The 20,293-nt window shown below is 46.8% G+C and overlaps 1 protein-coding gene across 2 annotated transcripts in view; it reads left to right on the top strand.

Annotated features, from left to right (window-relative positions):
• Nucleotides 1–809: 809 nt before the first annotated feature.
• CSTF3 (cleavage stimulation factor subunit 3) overlaps nucleotides 810–20,293 on the top strand; it is a 150,761-nt gene continuing 131,277 nt past the window's right edge. The window contains exon 1 of one of the 2 annotated variants that reach the window (XM_033927844.1): nucleotides 810–841. Coding sequence is in view for 1 of the 2 variants with exons in the window: in XM_033927842.1 (XP_033783733.1) it covers nucleotides 9,116–9,142 (27 nt within the window). In the remaining variant the exon portion in view is untranslated. Of the gene's footprint in view, nucleotides 842–8,996; nucleotides 9,143–20,293 lie in introns of those variants that run through there. The other variant, XM_033927842.1, reaches the window with a different exon arrangement.

Genomic DNA, 20,293 nt, shown 5'->3' with positions numbered 1-20,293 from the left:
AGCAGAATGAGGTTTGGATGCTGAGGGCCCCGAGAGGTCGCAACAGTGAATAACACCGAACCCTCCCCGTCCCCCCCCCCCCCCGCATTCACGTCCCAAAACCCGCAACCGCAAAGCATATGTTGCAGCCGGTAGTCCAAGGGCGCCTCATGTGGTGGGAAAGCTGCCTAACTAGCAAGCGAGGTGTCCTGGGCCGCTTCCGCCCACCGGAAATTGCATCAGAGGAAGACCCGGGGTAAAGGTTACAGGGAAAGGAGAGAGAGGGAGGATTGAATCACAGGGAGATGGGGGGGGGGGCAGAGTCCCCTGAGTCAGTTCACCTGATAACCTTCTTTAATGGTAACATAGTCCAGAGAGAAGCATCGTATTCCTCTCTAAACTCGAATTACTTTTCTCAATAAGGAGTACTGACTATGTGGATCGATCTCTTGGGGGTAGAAGCCTCAAATGCATCCTGTGCAACACCTCCAGGACTCCTGTCACACTTGTGTGTTGTCAGCAAGGGTGCAATTTGGGTGTCCTAGCTTCCTTCCTTCATGCTACAACCCTGCTTATAGTGGACACAGTAAAGATAAAAATGGTATCAGAATTTAGAAAAGCAAGGGATAAGCACAGAGCATCCCTTCTAAGCCAATAACTTAGTAGGGTCTATAGGACTGCAGGATGGAGGGCAAATGGATAGATGAGAGAAGGGCCTTGTGCTATTATACATCATCCTGTGTTTTGTAGTGATTCGTATGATTCATTAACACAGTAATTAATGCATGCAATTTTTTTCAGTGTGAATCTTTCTCTGCTTTGACACAAGAACCTTAACAGAAGATTATGCCTCTGGGAACAGGTTTGTACTAGAAACATTTAAAAATGTGTTCTCTGGGTTTAAGTAACCCTATATTTATTTGCATATACAGTGGTACCTCGGAATCTGAACGCCCCAGAACTTGAACGCTTTGGAATCCAAACTTTTTATTGTAGTAAATTTTGCCCCAGAATCTGAACTCTGCTTTGGAATCCGAACACCCTGCACATTGTATACGTGTGTTTCTGCCCCAGAATCTGAATGCTGCTTTGGAATATTTGTTAATATTTTACCTTAAAATCCAGTATATTTACGGTTAAAATTTGAGTTTGTGGGACCCAGGAACAGATTAATCCAGTTTTTATTATTTTCAGTGGGAAAAATTGTCTTGGAACTCAAATACTTTTGAACTCTAACGAGGTTCTGGAACGGATTAAGTTCGGATTCCAAGTTATCACTGTATTTCATATTTCACCATTTGCAAGAAGAAATCCTAGCTGCTATGTGGTTTGCAAGCATGAAAAAGAAAGGAAGGAAGGAAAAAAAAAAGACACGTCGTGGGAAGATCAGGAAGGAATGGGAAGAGAGTGGGAAATTATGCTGGCAAAGCCAGGTTTTGATCAACTTCTTAAATTTTGATATATAAGGATTCAGTTCTAATATCTATTTGTAAAGTGCTCAAACATTTGTTGTAGTTGGCCTATCAGTCTAATGGAGTCAGGAAGTCCATTCCACATCTCTATCAGCTTGAAGGCAAAAGATTAACTAAGCTTTCTTACAGATTTAATACCTTTAAAAGAAGGGAAAGATAGTTTATATCTCTGTGTATTCCTCAAATGACAGGATCTGAAGGGGGTTCCAATATAAGGGAACTAAAGGATCAAATATTCCATAGAAAAGCTTAAAGATAATGCATGCACATTTAAATTGAACCCCAAAGTGGACTGGAAGCCAGGGAAGCTTTCTCGACAAAGGAGAAACATGATCGAACTTTCGCTTCCCAAATATAAGCTTAGCTGCTATATTTTGTATCTGCTGAAGTCGATCATGTGACACCTTACTACCGACATATGCATTGGCTACCGATGGAGGCACGTGTAAAGTTTAAGTTCGCCTGTCTCTGCTTTAAAGTACTATACAGTCTAGCCCCTAAATACATAACTGACCTTTTCTCCTTCTCAGCCAACAGACATAAGAGAAGCTCACATTTGAACTTCGTTTCCCCCCCAGTTAGAGGATGTAAACTCAAAAGACTAAACTAAACTAAACCTTAGGTTTGTATACCGCGCCATCTCCACAAGCGTAGAGCTCGGCACGGTTTACAGAGATTAGGATAGAAAGGAACTCCAATGAAGGGTTATAGGAAAGGAACAAGAAGAAAGAGAGGGACAAGGGTCCCAGAGAGCAGGAGGTGTTAGATTTTTGAAAAGAGCCAAGTTTTCAGGTGTTTGCGGAAGAATTGGAGGGAGTTTGAATTTCTGAGCGGGGATGTGAGGTTGTTCCAGAGTTCGGTGGTTCTAAAGGGGTTAGGATGTTCCTAGTTTTCCTGCGCGGGATATACCTTTTGTAGAAGGGAATGATAGTTTCAGTTTTTGGGAAGATCTGGTGGAGTTAGGGTTAGAGGAATTCCAAAGGAGTGGAATAACGGGAGGAAGGATGCCTTGTAGAATCTTGAAGGCTAAGCAGGCACATTTAAAGAGGACTCTGGAGTGTACTAGAAGCCAGTGGAGCTTGGACAGGAGTGGAGAGACGTGGTTGAACTTGCCTTTTGCGAAAATAAGCTTATCCGCGGCGTTCTGAATTAGCTGAAGTCTATGGAGGTTTTTCTTAGTTAGGCTTATAAAGATGGAGTTGCAATAATCCAGTCTAGAGAGGATGGTAGATTGAACAAGGACGGCGAAGTGAGAATGATGAAAGCAGGATCTCACTTTCCTCAGCATATGAAGGCTAAAGAAGCATTTTTTTTACCAAGGAGTTGAGGTGGTCATTGAAGGAGAGAGAGGAGTCTATGATGATGCCCAGGACTTTGCTTGAAAACTCGAGCTGAAGAGTGGGGCTGGAGAATAAAGGGATGGAGGTGGGTAAATGATCTAATATTGGGCCGAGACAAAGTAATTTTGGTTTGGACTCATTCAGTTTCATTTGTTCGGATTGGGTCCAGGATTGGAGGTTCATTATACATGCGGATATGTTCTCAGTGAGGTTAGTGAGGTTCGAGTCTGCCTCGAGGAGGATGAGGATGTCATCAGCATAGGTGTAGAGAGTTTCTAGGGGGGATAGGTGGAGGATTTTCAGAGAGGACATGTAGATGTTGAAAAGGATAGGAGAGAGAGGTGAGTCTTGCGGGACTCCACATATCGGCTTCCAGGGGGAGGATGAGGTGCCGTTTGTGTTAACGGTGTAGGAGCGGAAACGTAGGAATTTTGAGAACCAATCTAGGACTGTGGAGCTTATGCCTATTTCGGAGAGTTGGAAGATTAGGATATCATGATAGACGATGTCGAAAGCTGCGGAGAGGTCGAATTGTAGAAGAACAGCGAATTTATTGCAGGAATGGAGTTGTTGCACCTTGGAGATTAGTGAGGCCAATAGGGATTCGGTGCTGAAGTTGGGTCTGAAGCCGAATTGGTGAGGTAGGAGAATAGAGAATCTTTCTAGGTAGGATGAGAGTTGAGTGGATATGATAGATTCTAACATCTTGGTTAGGAGAAAGACACCTTTTCTCACATCAGGCAGCATTATGGGGTAAAGATCTAGAACAATGGCTTAAGCCTACTACTTATGAGGAATTCAGGAAACGCCTAAAAACATATCTGTTCCTGAAGTATCTAGGCAACTGACCCGTACAACGCTTTCTCTTCAATAACTGTTTCCTTGAGCTGTTAACCACTATCTTTCACCTCTGTTAAGTTCAATCTATTTGTACCATCTTTTAATCTTTGTAAACCGCATAGAACTTCATGGTCCTGCGGTATATAAACTGTTATTATTATTATTTTAGACTACCCTGTTTAATGCCTAAATAGACTGAATTACAATAGTCTAGTTGGGCAAGCACTGTAGATTGTACCAATACTGAAAAATGTTCTTGATGGAACAATGATCTAACTTTCCTCAACATATGTAGACTAAAAAAAACCTTTTTTGTCAAAGAATTTATCTGTTTGTGAAATGAAAGTGATGAATCAAGGATAATATCCAATACTCTAGAAGAAACATCTTCATGCAATGAGATACCTGCTTTAGTTAGATTGTGAGCCTGTTGGACAGATAGGGAAGTTTCCTAGCGTCTAATTTTAGATATTTTATTGTTTTTTAACCACCTTGATTTGACTATAATTGTTAAGAAATGCGACATATCAAATAAATTAACTGTAACTGAATGTTTGACGAGACTGCCCAGGCGAAACTTATACATTGTAAGTTTGAAGACGATGTAAAGACAGGTATAAGTGTCCAAAAGGTATTGAAAGTGACCAGATAACCACTGCAGAGACAAAGTATAGACCACCACACACTCCTCCTGTGTTCACTGACCTCGAACCCCCACAAAGTTCACAATAAAAACATACATAGCTGCCTCCGGACATAGGAAAGCCTAGTAGAGCTGCACAGAGATGGCTTAAGTAGTCTTAGAATATAAGAACTGCCGCTGTTGGATCAGACCAGTGGTTCATCGTGCCCAGCAGTCTGCTCATGCGGCAGCCCTTGGTCAAATACCAGCGCCCTAACTGAGACTAGCCCTACCTGCATACGTTCTGGTTCAGCAGGAACTTGTCTAACTTTGTCTTGAATCCCTGGAGGGTGTGTTCCCCTATGACAGACTCCAGAAGAGCATTCCAGTTTTCTACCACTCTCTGAGTGAAGAAGAACTTTCTTACATTCATACGGAATCTATCCCCTTTCAGCTTTAGAGAGTGTCCTCTCGTTCTCCCTACCTTGGAGAGGGTGAACAACCTGTCTTTATCTACTAAGACTATTACCTTCATTATCATGAATGTTTCGATCATGTCCCCTCTGTCTCCTCTTTTCAAGGGAGTAGAGGCCCAGTTTCTCTAATCTCTCACTGCATGGCAACTCCTCCAGCCCCTTAACCATTTTAGTCACTCTTCTCTGGACCCTTTCGAGTAGTACCGTGTCCTTCTTCATGTACGGCGACCAGTGCTGGACGCAGTATTCCAGGTGGGGGCGTACCATGGCCCGGTAGAGTGGCACGATAACCTTCTCCGATCTGTTTGTGATCCCCTTCTTAATCATTCCTAGTATTCTGTTCGCCCTTTTCGCTGCCGCCACACATAAGAACATAAGAATTGCCACTGTTGGGTCAGACCAGTGGTCCATCAAGCCCAGCAAATCCGCTCACGCGGAGGCCCTTGGTCAAAGACCAGCACCCTAACTGAGACTAGCCCTACCTGCATACATTCTGGTTCAGCAGGAACTTGTCTAACTTTGTCTTGAATCCCTGGAGGGTGTTTTCCCCTACGACAGACTCCAGAAGAGCATTCCAGTTTTCTACCACTCTCTGAGTGAAGAAGAACTTTCTTACATTCATATGGAATCTATCTCCTTCCAATTTTGGAGAGTGCCCTCTCGTTCTCCCTACCTTGGAGAGGATGAACAACCTGTCCTTATCTACTAAGTCTATTCCCTTCAGTACTTGAATGTTTCGATCATGTCCCCTCTCAATCTCCTCTGTTCAAGGGAGAAAAGGCCCAGTTTCTCTAATCTTTCACTATACGGCAACTCCTCCAGCCGCTTAACCATCTTAGTCGCCCTTCTCTAGACCCTTTTAAGTAGCATTATGTCCTTCTTCATGTATGGCGACCAGTGCTGGACGCAGTACGCCAGGTGAGGGTGCACAATAGCCCGGTACAGCGGCATGATAACCTTCTCCGATCTGTTTGTGATCCCCTTCTTTATCATTCCTAGCATTCTGTTTGCCCTTTTTGCTGCCGCCACACATTGCATGGATGACTTCATCGACTTGTCGATCATAACTCCCAAGTCTCTTTCCTGGGAGGTCTCTCCAAGTACCGGCCCGGACATCCTGTATTCGTGCATGAGATTTTTGTTACCTATATGCATCATTTTACACTGACATGTTGATGCCCATTCCTCAAGCCTGATTATGTCACGATGCAGATCTTCACAATCCATCTGTGTCTTCACTACTCTGAATAACTTTGTATCGTCCACAAATTTAATCACCTCAATCATCATACCAATGTCTAGATCATTTATAAAGATGTTGAAGAGCATGGGTCCAAGTACCGAGCCCTGCGACACCCCACTGGTGACGCTTTTCCAGTCCGAGAATTGTCCATTTACCCCCACTCTCTGTTTCTTATGATTCAGCCAGTTTTTAATCCACGTGAGTATTTCACCCTCGATTCCTTGGCTCGCAATTTTCCAAAGTAGTTGTTCATGCAGAACCTTGTCAAACGCCTTCTGAAAATCCAGATATACAATGTCGACCGGGTCGCCCTTGTTTATCTGTATGTTTACTCCCTCAAACATGATCTGCCTTTGCTAAAACTGTGCTGACTGGTCCTCATCAGCCCGTGTCCATCAAGGTGATCAATGATGCGGTCCTTTATCAGCGACTCTACCATCTTTTCCGGTACCGAGGTCAGACTCACCAGTCTGTAGTTTCCCAGATCTCCCCTCTAACCTTTTTTGAAGATTGGCGTAACATTCACCACCTTCCAGTCTTCCGGAATCTTTCCTGATTTGATCGACAGATTGGCTATTAGTTGAAGAAGTTCAGCTATGGTCCCTTTCAGTTCCTTGATGACCCTCAGATGGATGCCATCCGGTCCCGGGGATTTATCCGGTGCAGGTCGCCAAAAAAGAAAGCCTGCAAACTAAGATGAGGAGAAGGGAGAGAGCTGGCTATACACTAGGATCGATTAGGCAGGCGGGTGGGGGCTGCGGGGACCGTGCGATCGCCTGTGTTCCTGGCTCAAACTGGAAGGAGGGAGTGAAAGGGAAAAGGATTCTGGGCCAAGGGGATGAAGATGGAAAGAAAAACCCACAGCAGGAAAGAAAGGGAAGGACAGGCAGGTGAGCCAGATGCTAGAAGCAGAGGGGGGGGGAGGAAGAAAGAGGGAAAAAAGCTAGATGGGGTTGAAAAGAAGAGACACACTGGTATGGAAGAGGAAGATAGGGGAAATCTGGACACAGGAAGGTAACAGAAAGAGGGGAAATTATGTGCATGGGGCATAGGGACAGAGACATAAAGGGGACATGCCATGGGGATGGTATATGGACACGGGGGGGGGGGGGCAATGGCAGATACATAGGGGAGATATTAGAAATGGGGAAAATAGGAGCACTGAAGCGAGATGGTTTGTGGGGATGGGACAGGGACCGAGCTCGCAGGCTCCAGTGGCTTGCACAAATTACATTGTAATGTGCCATGAAAATAAGAGGGAGGAAGGTAGATAGATAGGCCACGCGAGAGGAGCTGAAGGGTGGTAGAAAGGAACAGATGGTAAAGGAGGGAGGGAAGGGTGGTGGTGGAAAGGAATAGGACAGACATTGAAGGAGGGTGGAGAGGAACAGACCCTGAAGGGAAATGTGGAAGACAGAATGGGAAGAAGACAGATGCCAGACTATGGGGGAGCGGAGGGAAGAAGATGGGTGCTAGACCAATTGGGGGGGGGGGGGAGTGAAGGGAGAGGCACAGTAACAGCAAATGGAAGACGCAGAGAGAAGACACACAGTGGATGGAAGGAATTGAATGAGAAGATGTGGAAAGCAGAAACCAGACAACAAAGGTAGAAAAAAAATTCTATTTATTTTTTGCTTTAGTTGTGTTGATAAAAATTTATAAACAAAGCCCTGCCAGCTGAACATCTGTTTCTCTAGTTCAGCAGCAGGAACTTTAATTTATAAGAAAGGAATAAGCTAAATATTACAGTACTAAATTTTTCAAGTACCTTTCCTATTTCTAATCTTAATGTATATTTTCTGTAAACCGCTTAGAACCTAACGGATGTAGCGGTATATAAGAAATAAATTACATTACATTACATTACATTACTAAGGCTTTTATGGATGCAGCGGGGACGGTGACGGGGCGGTAAATGGGATGGCAGTGGCGGTGACGGGGCGGTGCAGATGATGGTGGGCCGGGGACGGGGTGGTGACAGGGACAGATTTTTTCCCCGTGTCATTCTCTAATTCAGAAGCCTAAAATGTGCCTGGATACATCCAAAGCCATTTCGATTATCAGCATGTGGACGACCTGTCTTTTAGATGGTCTACATGCTTACTTGGGAGGGTTTTTAGATGTATTTAAGTTTTGATTATGAGCCCCAGAGTCTTAAGATTACAGGGAAATACTTTTAAAACCAATTGGAGGAAACTTTTTTTTCACTCAGAGAATAGTTAAGCTCTGGAACACATTACCAGAGGATGTGGTAATAGTGGATAGTGTAGCTCAGGGGTGGGCAACTCTGGTCCTCGAGGGCTGGAATCCAGTCAGGTTTTCAGGATTTCCCCAATGAATATGCATGAGATCTATTTGCATGCACTGCTTTCAATGCATATTCATTGGGGAAATCCTGAAAATCCGAGGATTCTGGCCCTCGAGGACCAAAGTTGCCCACCCCTGGCGTAACTGGTTTTAAGAAAGGTTTGGACAAGTTCCTGGAGGAAAAGTCCATAGAAAGACACGAGGGAAGCCACTGCTTGCATGTAATATTGCTAGACCTTGGGTTTTTGGCCAGGTACTAGTGATCTGGATTGGCCACCATAAGAACGGTCTGACCCAGTAAGGCTATTCTTATGTTCTTAACTTTTGACTTTTGCTTTCTCTTCACAATACTTGCTATGCAAATTTTGATGGTTACACTGTTTTTGTAAAAAAAAAACAAATTTGCCGTGTGAGAAGTGTGAAAAGAGACCTTTTATATATAGTGTTTATACTAATATTTTGTTAATTATTGCATGTTGCAAATACATACAGAAACAGTAGGGGAGATGAGATTCTTTGCAACTATCTGGGAACACCTAGGAAACTGCGATGGGGAGCACTACAAAATGCAGGCTTTTATTAGCATAATTACTTGGGGAAACTAAAGCGAGGCGTGGAAAGCGGAAGGGAGCCAACGGACGCATGCGCGTCAGCAGAATGAGCGCGCGACGTCTAGGCCAACGGCTGTGCCGCGCGGGGGCGCTGCTCGCTCTGGGCTGCCGGGACGGTTGGACGCCATTTTGCCTGAGTGAGAAGGTTGAGAGCGGCCGGGGCGGGATCGCAGCTTCGTCTTCAGTGTCCGAGCACGGTTTTCGTTTGCCTTTGCTTTAGTGGCCATGTCTGGGGAAGGAGCCGTTGACCAGGTGAGTGGCCCAAAGGGAGTCCTTGGGGGATTTGGATCTGATTTCCTTTGCTAAAACCTCCTAAGAAATGTCATACGTGAAGATGGCGGAGAGATTTATTTTGATCTAGCGGTTTATTTAAGTTTCAACATACATAATAACATCCCCCCGATCTCTTATATGGTGAACAGCTCATTTGGGGCCAGGGTTGAAGGGTCTCATTTGATGAAACATTTCCTCACAAGCATGCTTTCCTTATTCCTCCACTGTGATGGAATTCAATAAAGTGTGGGATGAGCTGAAGAGCATCACTAATTAGACTATAAATGAGCAAACTTTCACCGTCCAAATGGGTGGTTTGGCTAGACTGGCGTGAGCCCCCCCCTCCCCACCCTCCCCCCCCAAGAACCAGCTTTGCCCCACCCACAAGCCATCTGCACACGCTCATGGCCGCCTTGCTCCCACTGTCCAAGATTCTCATGAGATGGCTCAAGGCCGGCGGCAGGCTCTTTTGGCACTGGAACGTCCTGTGGATTGGGAGTGGAAGTGCGCCAGTGGCAACAGGGGGGGGGACAAATCAGTTGCGTTTCCCTTTCTGTGGGGAAACTCGCTTTGATATATGAGCATGCTTCTGCAATGAATTATGCTCCAAACAAAGATTTCACTATAGTTCAAACCCAAGGAGAGTTAGTGGGTAGACTTCTAAAGTCTATGGTCCAGAAATAACAAAATAAAAAGACATTTTGATTTAATCATGAAACTGTAATGCATAGGGTAGACTGAATGGACCATTTGCCCTCATTTACTATGGGATAGATTCACTAAACCCGCCGATCGTGTTTGTGATTGTGGTACCGACCCGATTCACTAACCTCTGTGCCGATCATCCTATCTGATACACGCATTCAAATGAGGGGAAATGTCTTGCAAAGTAGGAAGGCAGCAATTCACTAACCAAAATCAGGAACACCGTCTGGACTGGCCGATCAACAAAGAAGCGACTGTGGTGGACCAATCGCTCACGTCCTTTCCAACTGCCCTGCTTCTCTGCCGACTTTAGTAAACTGCAGCTCCTGCTCTCTGCCCCGATTCTCCTGCTCGCCCTTCCTCGCAGTGCGAGCCCATGGTTTTAACCCAAAGGTTTAAAGCGGGTTAAATCTACATGCTTGTGAAGTAAAAAACAAAACAAAAATGTTTCTAACTCTGTAAGCATGTGCAGACCATCTACAGGCAAAGAAGATGGTCTGCGCATGCGTCAGGATTGTTCTGTAGCAATCCATGTAGTCAGTGGGGGGTGTGCCTCTGATTGCCCCCATTTGCATGAGGACGCGTTGAGAATCAGTTGGCCTGCCACGGATCAGGTTGGATCGATGGGCTTAGTGAATCTAGGCCTTTGTTACTACGTATTATTATCCTGCTTTATCAGCTCAGACCAGGGTTACACTCCTCAACCTATAGATAAACACTGACTTGATGCCATCACCTGTATTTTCTTCCATCATCAGACTGGTCTGAATTGGTGTAGGAAATGAGTATTGTGTTCAATTCTGGACTCCTTATCTCAAGAACCATATAGTAGTGCTAGAAAAGGTTCAAAGAAGAGCAACCAAGATGATAAAGAGGATGGAACTCCTCTCGTATGAGGAAAGACTAAAACGGTTAGGGCTCTTCAGCTTGGAAAAGAGACGGCTGAGGGGCAGATCAAATGATGGAGACGGGGGTTTCAGTTCCATCTGACTTCCCTGATTTGGAGACGGTTTAGCTTATTTGGCGGACGCCTACTATGATATTATTTGTGCTTCGGCGAAACAAATGTCTCTTTCTGTTGTTTCTCTCGCAGATCATTGTGGCTCCGGCACTGGACGGAAGATGTGGCTTCCAAGCTTAGGCTGGTGAGGCTTCCTTTCAAGGGTCGTTTGTTATTCGGAGATGATTTAGAAAAATTAGTTAAAGATTTTGGTGATACCAAAACGCAGAGGTTGCAGGAGGATAAACTTAAAGCCCCTTTGAAAGCTTTGTCTACCAGATCTCGCTTCAGGGATGTTAAGAGATATTGGCCTGGAAAGCCATCTTTTCCACCTTCTTACGGCTCTTCCTATAATTCTAGGCCTAGGTTTTCACAAAAGAATTCCTTTCATCCTACAAAACCCCAACCTGCAAAACCAGCCCGAACCCCGGTCTCAGGCGGTAGTTTTTGGCCAGCGCAGGGGTTAGCGCGTGATGAAAAGTCGCATGTGTTAACCCCGCTAGCGCTGCTTGATAAATGGAGCCCTTAATCTTCTGCTGAATTGGAGTCAACACCCCATTAAGTTTCAAGTTTATTAAATTGTTTGATTAAACGCTTTTCCAATTTCAAAGCGTTTTACAAAATTAAAAACAGAGTTTAAAAACAAAACTAACTTATACATAATGTTATACTACACAAACTAGGGTAACATCCTTTGGACAAAAGAAAACTGGAAACAGTGGGAAAATAGGGCAGACTGGATGGGCTGTTTGGCCTTTATCTGCCATCATGTTTCTATGTTTCTGTTATATTCAAAATGCAAAGGGGCATCTAGAAACACAGTATCTTCCCATTGGGGAGTCTCAGGTAGCACTTGAAGTTTTGTTGAGGGCCTTGTCCTTGTGGGGACAGGGGCCCTTGGCTTCATCATTTTATTACTTTTTGTTGTGTAAGGGACATGACACACTCCTCTAAGATACCCATTTGGGCTTGTGCCTACTACTTGGTTATCTATGAAGTGCTCTCTTGTGGTGAGCAGTCTGGGGTGTCTCTGGTCTAGGTGTTAGGCTTCAGCCAAGTCTTTTTTGTCCAGCAATGCCGGAGCTATGCCTTTGATAGGTTACTACTCCCACAGAATGTGGGCAGATGGTCGTGAGCCCTCAAGGGCCTTGCTCGAGACAAGTATTCTTCTTTGAACAGACAGCTGCCATGCTTGGTCCTGTAATACAACTTGAATTGCCTTTGAAGGGGTTTCAGGCCTGCTTCATGGATGATTGTCCTTTCTATCTTGTACCCATTAGGAGCTAAACCTTCCTCCATAGGGAGTGCAGCTTCTCTGTTTGTTGTACCGTTTTGGTCTCACAATGTATGATTCTTCCTCTAGGCCAGGGGTGTTAAACTCAATCACATAAGGGGCCCGAAATGTAAAACCCAGGCTAAGTATTAAGATACTTAGTCTTTTTTTTTTTTAATAATTCTTTATTCGTTTTCAAATTGAACAGCAAGAGCACAGAAGAATATATTATACAAATTATTACACAATAGCACATATCCACTTATCTTTGCTGATCGCTATGCCAATGGTTTCACAAATCTGCTGCCTCAGGGTGTATCTCGACCGATTGGACATGTCAGTGTCAATTGCAATTGAAAAGTGTTCACTATTATATCTATCTATCTATCTATAATAATAATCCTCTTAAGCGCGCATGCGCACTTAAGAGGATGTGGGTAGCTGACAAGTGCTGTGTCCATCCATGGCTGGCGGCTTACGCACATGCGCCGGCTTGGCGCACCAGAGGGCAAGATGAAGGGGGTGCGGAGCAGCGCTGGCGGCGGCAGTGTCAGGTGGGGAACACATCCACGAGTCCCCCTCCCGCACCAACCGCTGCTGCTCCTGTTTGAAGCAGCTTGCTGAGGTTCGCAGCCGGCTGTAGTGAACCTCGCAGGCCGCTCTCCACATGGAGCACATTCCCGATGCTACCATATGGAGAGCGGCCTGCGAGGTTCGCTACATAACGCAGGCCGCTTTGAATAGGAACAAGAGCGGCAGCGGCGGCAGCAACCATGGATGGATGGAGGGAGGGGAAGAACGGGAGGGGAAGCGAAAAAGAAGGGCTATGAAGATGGAGCAGGCAAGAAAGAGGGCTGCTTTGGGGGGAGGGATGTGCTGGGGCAGATAGCAATAGGGGGGAGGAACAGACAGGGGGCCACAAAGCAGGCAGGCATTGCACAACAGGGGGAGAGAAAAGGGGCTGCTTTGGGGGGATGGTTGTGCTGGGGGCACACAGCAATCATGGGGGGGGAGGAATAGACAGGGGCCACGGAGCAGGCAGGCATTGCACAACGGGGAAAGGGGGCTTCTTTGGGGGGAGAGTTGTGCTGGGGGCAGACAGCAATCATGGGGGGGGTGAACAACCTGTCCTTATCTACTACGTCTATTCCCTTCAGTACCTTGAATGTTTCGATCATGTCCCCTCTCAATCTCCTCTGTTCGAGAGAGAAGAGGCCCACTTTCTCTAATCTTTCGCTGTACGGCAGCTCCTCTAGCCCCTTAACCATCTTAGTCGCTCTTCTTTGGACCCTTTTGAGTAGTAACATAGAAACATAGAAGATGACGGCAGATAAGGGCCATAGCCCATCAGGTCTGCCCACTCTACTGACCCACCCCCAAGTCTACAATCCTAGGGATCCCACTCCTGGTGACAGGTTCCCTTGGCTTAACCCTCTAAGGGATCCCACATGGGCATCCCATTTGCTCTTAAATTCTTGCACGCTGTTTGCCTTGATCACCTGCACCGGGAGCTTGTTCCAAGGATCAACCACTCTCTCGGTGAATAAATATTTCCTGGTGTTGCCATGAAATTTCCCGCCCCTGAGTTTGAGCGGATGCCCTCTTGTGGCTGAGGGTCCTTTGAGAAAGAGAATCTCTTCTTCCATCTCGATACGGCCAGTAATATACTTAAACGTCTCGATCATGTCTCCTCTCTCCCTACGTTCCTCGAGTGAGTACAGCCGCAAATTTTTCAGCCTTTCCTTGTACGATAGATCCTTGAGCCCCGAAACCATCCTGGTGGCCGACTCTACTCTCAGCACATCTTTTCGGTCGTGTGGCCTCCAGAATTGCACACATTATTCCAAATGAGGTCTCACCATGGTTCTGTATAATGGCATTATGACTTCAGGCTTCCGGCTGACGAAACTCCTGCGGATGCAACCTAACAACTGTCTTGCCTTAGATGAAGCCTTCTCCACATGATCAGCAGTTTTCATGTCTGCGCTGATGATCACTCCCAAGTCTCGTTCTGTTGAAGTTCTAGCTAAGGTCTCACCATTCAAGGTGTAAGTTCTGCACGGATTTCTGCTGCCGAGGTGCATGATTTTGCATTTCTTAGCGTTGAAGCCCAGCTGCCAGGTCGAGGACCAAAGCTCCAACAAATGTAGGTCCTGTGTCATACTATCGGGTGAATTCCGTCTCTCACTATATTGCATAGTTTAGTGTCGTCAGCGAATAGCGTTATCTTACCTTGAAGCCCCTGAGTTAGGTCCCCTATGAATATGTTGAAAAGGAGGGGCCCAAGACTGAGCCCTGCGGTACTCCACTGGTCACCTCCGATGTTTTAGAGAGGGTACCGTTAACTACCACCCTCTGAAGTCTGCCACTCAGCCAGTCATTGACCCATGTAGTTAGTGTTTCTCCAAGCCCCATTGATTTCATCTTGCTCAACAGCCTGCGATGCGGGACACTATCGAAAGCTTTGCTGAAATCTAGGTATACGACGTCCACGGTTTCTCCCAAGTCTAGCTGTTTTGTTACTCAGTCAAAGAAGCTGATGAGATTGGATTGGCAGGACCTACCCTTGGTGAATCCGTGTTGACTGGGATCCCGTAGATTCTCCTCATCCAAGATTGCGTCTAATTTACGTTTGATTAGTGTTTCCATGAGTTTGCATACTATTGATGTGAGACTCACCGGTCTGTAGTTTGTAGCCTCTGCCCTGCAACCCTTTTTGTGCAGTGGAACGACGTTAGCTGTTTTCCAGTCTATGGGGACTCTCCCCGAACTTAGGGAGAGATTGAAGAGTCCTGATAGCGGTTCTGCCAGGACATCACGCAGCTCACTGAGCACCCTGGGATGTAGATTGTTCGGTCCCATGGCTTTGTTCACCTTGAGTCTTGCCAGTTTGTAGTAGACGTCGCCAGGTGTGAACTCAAAATTCTGAAACGGGCCTTCCACGCTGGGCCTTGCCTGCAACTGCGGACCGTGCCCCGGTGCCTCGCAGGTAAAGACCGAGCAGAAGTATTCATTCAGTAGTTCTGCTTTATCGGAATCTGATTCTGCGCAGTTCCCATCTGGTTTTCTAAGGCGTACTATCCCATCTGTTCTTTTTCCTATCACTAATATACCTGAAGAAGGATTTGTCCCCTTTCTTCATGTTCTTTGCCAGAGTCTCTTCCACTCGAAGTTTGGCCTCCCTGACTGCCATTTTGACCGCTGCATACCTCGCCCTATGTTCTAGTTTAGCTTCCCTATTCTCCGTTCGTTTGTAGGAAATAAATGCTTTTTTCTTCTCCTTGACGAGGTGCGAGATTTCTGCGGAGTACCATTGGAGTTTGTTGTTTCTCCGCCGTTTGTGTACTGATTTAATGTAGAGGCTTGTCGCTTCATGTATGGTAGATTTCAGGGATGACCACAAAGCTTCCACATCATCGGTCGTAGCTTGGTTCTGCAGTGTCCGGTGGACGAAATCTCCCATGCGTTCGAAGTCAGTGCCTCGGAAATTGAGTACTTTTGTTTTCTTGTTTTATCTAGGGAAACCTTTCCTGAGGTAGAACCACACCATGTTGTGGTCGCTGGAGGCTAGCGTATCTCCTACCGAGACCTTCGAGACGCTATCCCCGTTGGTGAGTACCAGGTCCAGGATCGCCTGGGCCCTAGTGGGTTCCAATACCATTTGTTTGAGTCATGCTCCCTTTATGGATGTTAACAGTCTCCTGCTGCCGCTGGTTGTTGCTGAGTATGAATTCCAATCTGCGTCAAGCATGTTGAAGTCCCCTAGCAGAACAGCATCTCCCCGTAGAGTGATATTATCTATGTCTTCAATTAATTCGGAGTCTTTGTCTCCCAGTTGTTTTGGAGGTCTATATACTACACCAAGATACAGGCATTTTTCCCTGCCTCTGGCCAGGTTCACCCAGAGGGATTCCCCAGTGTACTTGACATCTGTGATTCTGGTAGTTTTGATGTCTTCTTTAATGTATAGTGCCACCCCTCCCCCTGACTTTCCCTCTCTGTGCTGACGAAATAAATTGTATCCCGGTATAGCCATATCCCACCCATGAGAGTCTGTGAACCAAGTTTCGGATATTGCCACTACGTCAAGGTCGGCATTCATTATTTCGGTCTCTAATTCTAGAATCTTATTGCCTAAGCTGTGTGCATTAACATACATAGCCCTCCATACCCCGTGATTGCTAAGTCCCTGTTGGGAGTTTCCCACCTGGGGTAGTGTGACTCCTAGAGAATTGTTTGCAATGGGGGCACTTACTTTGGACTTAGAATTGAAGTTTCGACTCACCTCGTCAGGATCGTTCCTTACTGCATTTGTATCTGAATGGGTACCCTCCCCCCGACTTACCTAGTTTAAAGCCCTATGAAGCAGGCGGGCTAGTTGATGTCCAAAGATGTGCTTACCCCTGCTGGTCAGATGGAGTCCGTCTGGTCCCTGAAGTCCTTGCAACGCCTCTCCATGGTTCAGGAATCCGAAGTTCATTTCCCGGCACCATCCTTGAAGCCACTCGTTAGTCCTCAGTATACGCTCATCCCTGGCACTTCCTTTGCTTCTAACTGGGAGGATCGAGGAGAAGACCACCTGCGCTCCTGTCTGCTTCAGCCTCTCACCCAGGGCTCCAAAGTCTCTAGTTATGTTCTCCGGGGTATTCTTAGCAGTGTCGTTTGTGCCAATGTGAGGGCGTACCATGGCCCGGTACAGCGGCATGATAACCTTCTCTGATCTGTTCATGATCCCCATCTACTCTAGCACCCGTTAGTGTAACGAGCTTAAACACTAGTGTGTGTATGTGTATGTGTATATGTATATATATATATATATATATATATATATACACACATATATACACCCGTTAATGTAACGGGCTTAAAGACTAGTGTATATATATATATATATAACATAACTATAGTGTATATGTATATATATATATACACTAGTCTTTAAGCCCGTTACATTAACGGGTGCTAGAATAGAGTGTCTGTCTGGTTCTTTATCTCTCTCTCCTTGGCTGCTGTCTGTGTCCTTCTGTCTCCCCCCCCCCCCCCAAGCAAAGCTGCCTGCCCCCAGCACACACCTCCCCCAAAGCAGCCCCCTTTCCCTCTCCCTGTCTCTCCATGGCCCCTTCTGTCTCTCCCCAGCACACCCCTCCCCCAAAGCAGCCCCCTTTCCCTCTCCATGGCCCCTTCTGTCTTCCCCCCAGAGTAAAACTGTCTGTCCCCAGCACACCTCCCCCCCAAAGAAGCCCCCTTTCCCTCTCCCTATCTCTCCATGGCCCCTTTCCCTCTCCCTCTGGCCCCCTGAATTAATCCCCCTGCTTACCTGGCCTGCTCCTCTTCAAAGCAGGCTGCGATCGTGGTGGCCGGCCCCAGCGACCTTCGCAGACCGCTCCCCAACCCGGAAGCACGCTCCCCCCGATGCGATCCCGTGCGTCAGAGGGAACGTGCCACCGAGGCCGGAAAGCGGCCCGCCAAAGACGGCCACGATCGCAGGCTGGCCAGAAGAGGAGGATCAGCGGCAGTGACAGCAGCGGTGAGCGAGGGCAGGAGGTATGGTTCCAGCTTGGTGAGGTGAGGGCGGGAGGTCTGCTGAGCTTCCTTCGGGTTGGTGAGGGCGGGAGGAGGGGCGTGGCCAGAGTGATCATTGGCTGGATTCTAAAATGGAACACGGCCACGGATCACACACCACAGCTGCAGTAATCACGGTTTTTTAAAAGCACATGCGCCACTAACCTTTTATTATATAGGATACTAGTATATATCATAAAAAACTATATATTTATATATATATATATATTTAAATATATAGTTTTTCATATATATACTATATATATATATATATCTAATATAATAAAATGGTAGGATGCGCATGCGCACTAAAAAAATAGTGTTCCCTGAGCTGTCCCGTTTTTTTTAGTGCGCATGCGCGGGTTGCACGTCACCAGCCAATCGCCTCCACAGGCCGGACCGCAGCCAGACGGACCGCGGGAAGGGAAAGGGGGAGGGGAGGAGGGCTTCGAGGGAGCCGGATGTCGGAGGAGGGCAGACGCGGGCCCAGGAGCAAGTCCAGCTGTACAATCCTGTCCCTTAAGCTGCGGCGGCGGCTTTGAAAACAGCTCCCTTAGTTCTTTGTTTGATTTTTTTTTAAAGTTTAACGCTGCCGCCGTGGCTCCTCTCACGATCCCGGCCTGTGTCAGAGAAGGCTTCCGACGCAGGCGGGATCGTGAGAGGAGCCGCGTCGGCATCTTTAAACTTTAAAAAAAAAAAAATCCAGCAAATAACAAAGGGAGCCGTTTTATCTGCATGCTGCTACGAAGGAACAGGTGAAGGGGAGGGAAATGCTGATGCTGATGCACAGGGAGCAGGCAGGCATGGCAGGCAAACAGGGGGAGAGGGAAAGGGGCTGCTTTGGGGGTAGGGGTGTGTTGGGGGCACACAGCAATCATGGGCAGGGGATCACTGAGCAGGCAGGCATGGCTCAACAAGGGGAGAGGGAAAGGGGGCTGCTTTGAGGTGAGGGGTTTGCTGGGCCAGCAGCAATCATAGGGGGGAAACAGAAGGGGGCCACGGAGCAGGCAGGCATGGCACAAAAGGGGGCAGGGGCATTGGAAAACGGGGCTCTTTTGGGGGGAAGGGTGTGCTGGGGGCACACACCAAGAGATAGGCAGGCATGGCGCAATGGAGAAATACAGGAAGTCAGGGCACAAGGCAGAGACACAGACAGAAAGAATGACAGACAGACAGACAGCATCCTAGCACAGAGAGAGAAAGGAAAAAAAAACAGTCTACTCTAGCACCCGTTGGACAGGGGGGAGAACGAAAGAGATGCTGATGGTCAGGGGGGGTGAAGAAAAAAGGAACGGAGGACTAATGTTGGACAGGGGGAGAAGGAAACAGGTGCTGCTGGACAGGGGGGAGGTAAAACAAAGGGAGAAGGGCTGCTGCTGCATAAGGAGAGCAGTGAAGGGGTGGTGGTGGACACAGGGGAGGTAAAAGGAAGGGAAAATGGACAGGGGGAGCAGGCAAGGGGTGGTGATGGACAGCCAAGGAAAAAGAAAGGCAGAAAGAAAAAAAGCGGCTAAGGAGAGAGAGAGAAAGAAATAAAGACAGACACACACACATATGTTCTAGAACCCGTTAATGTAACGGGCTTAAAGACTAGTATATATATATATATATATAGTTTTTAATGATATCTGAGTTACTTTTGCTAGACCTTAAAAGAGTGCCATCCTCATACATTAATCATGCTCTGAAAATAACAACAAGCCACAGTCAGGCACTTGTGTGGAGCGCCCGAGCTGCCTGCAAATGGGTACTGAGGCAGCATGGTGAGGTGCTTGGAATGCTGCTGGGACTGTGGCTGCGTGTTCAGGCACTTGGATCATAACTGGGGCTGCGTGGTCAGGCTCTTGGATGTGGCACAGTCACTACGGGCAACATAAAATGGCCAGGCGGGCCTTGTGTTTGACATGTGTGCTCTAGGCCTTGGCCTTTTTCATCCATAGCACTACCCTCAGACTCTGCTATAGAGCATGGCTCTGTCTTGCTCTTTCTGCAGAAGTGGAGCTCACCTCTGGATGGCGATCACAGTTCCCGCACTGGAAGTGGCGCATTGCTCCAACCCTGCATGTCATTCTTTGCTCCATTTCTAAATGTGGAGCACAGCTGTGGGAAATGGTTCCTGATATGGAGCTCTGATCCAGCACTGGATCTTACTCAGGGCTTCATTAATGGATGTAGAGCACAGCTGTGGACCTAAGTTCCAGATGTAGCGCATAGCTCCATCACTTTGTAGTCAATGGCCACTACTCTCCTTCCCTGTGGTGCACTTCATTACATTACATTGGTGTCTTTTATCCCACCAATACCTTTCAGTTCTAGGCGGTTTACAACAAGAATTGGCCTGGGCATTCCCAGGGAGATTACAAGGTTAATAGCTATAGTATGTGTCGGGATCTGGGGAGGGTTGATATGGTTTAGTTAGATCATTTGACAAATTTCTTGAATAGTATAGTTTTCAGTTCTTTCCTGAATGTTTTGTAGTTGGGCGTCGTGGTCAGCAGATTTGAGAGGTGGCGGTCTATTCTCGCTGCTTTGGTGGTTAGTAGTATATCATATTTTTTTGCTTTCCATGCCTTTGATTGGGGGGTGGGTA

The sequence above is a fragment of the Geotrypetes seraphini genome, chromosome 19 (assembly GCF_902459505.1).
Source record: "Geotrypetes seraphini chromosome 19, aGeoSer1.1, whole genome shotgun sequence".
Lineage (NCBI taxonomy): Eukaryota > Metazoa > Chordata > Amphibia > Gymnophiona > Dermophiidae > Geotrypetes > Geotrypetes seraphini.
This window is presented reverse-complemented; position numbering and strand designations above follow the sequence as displayed.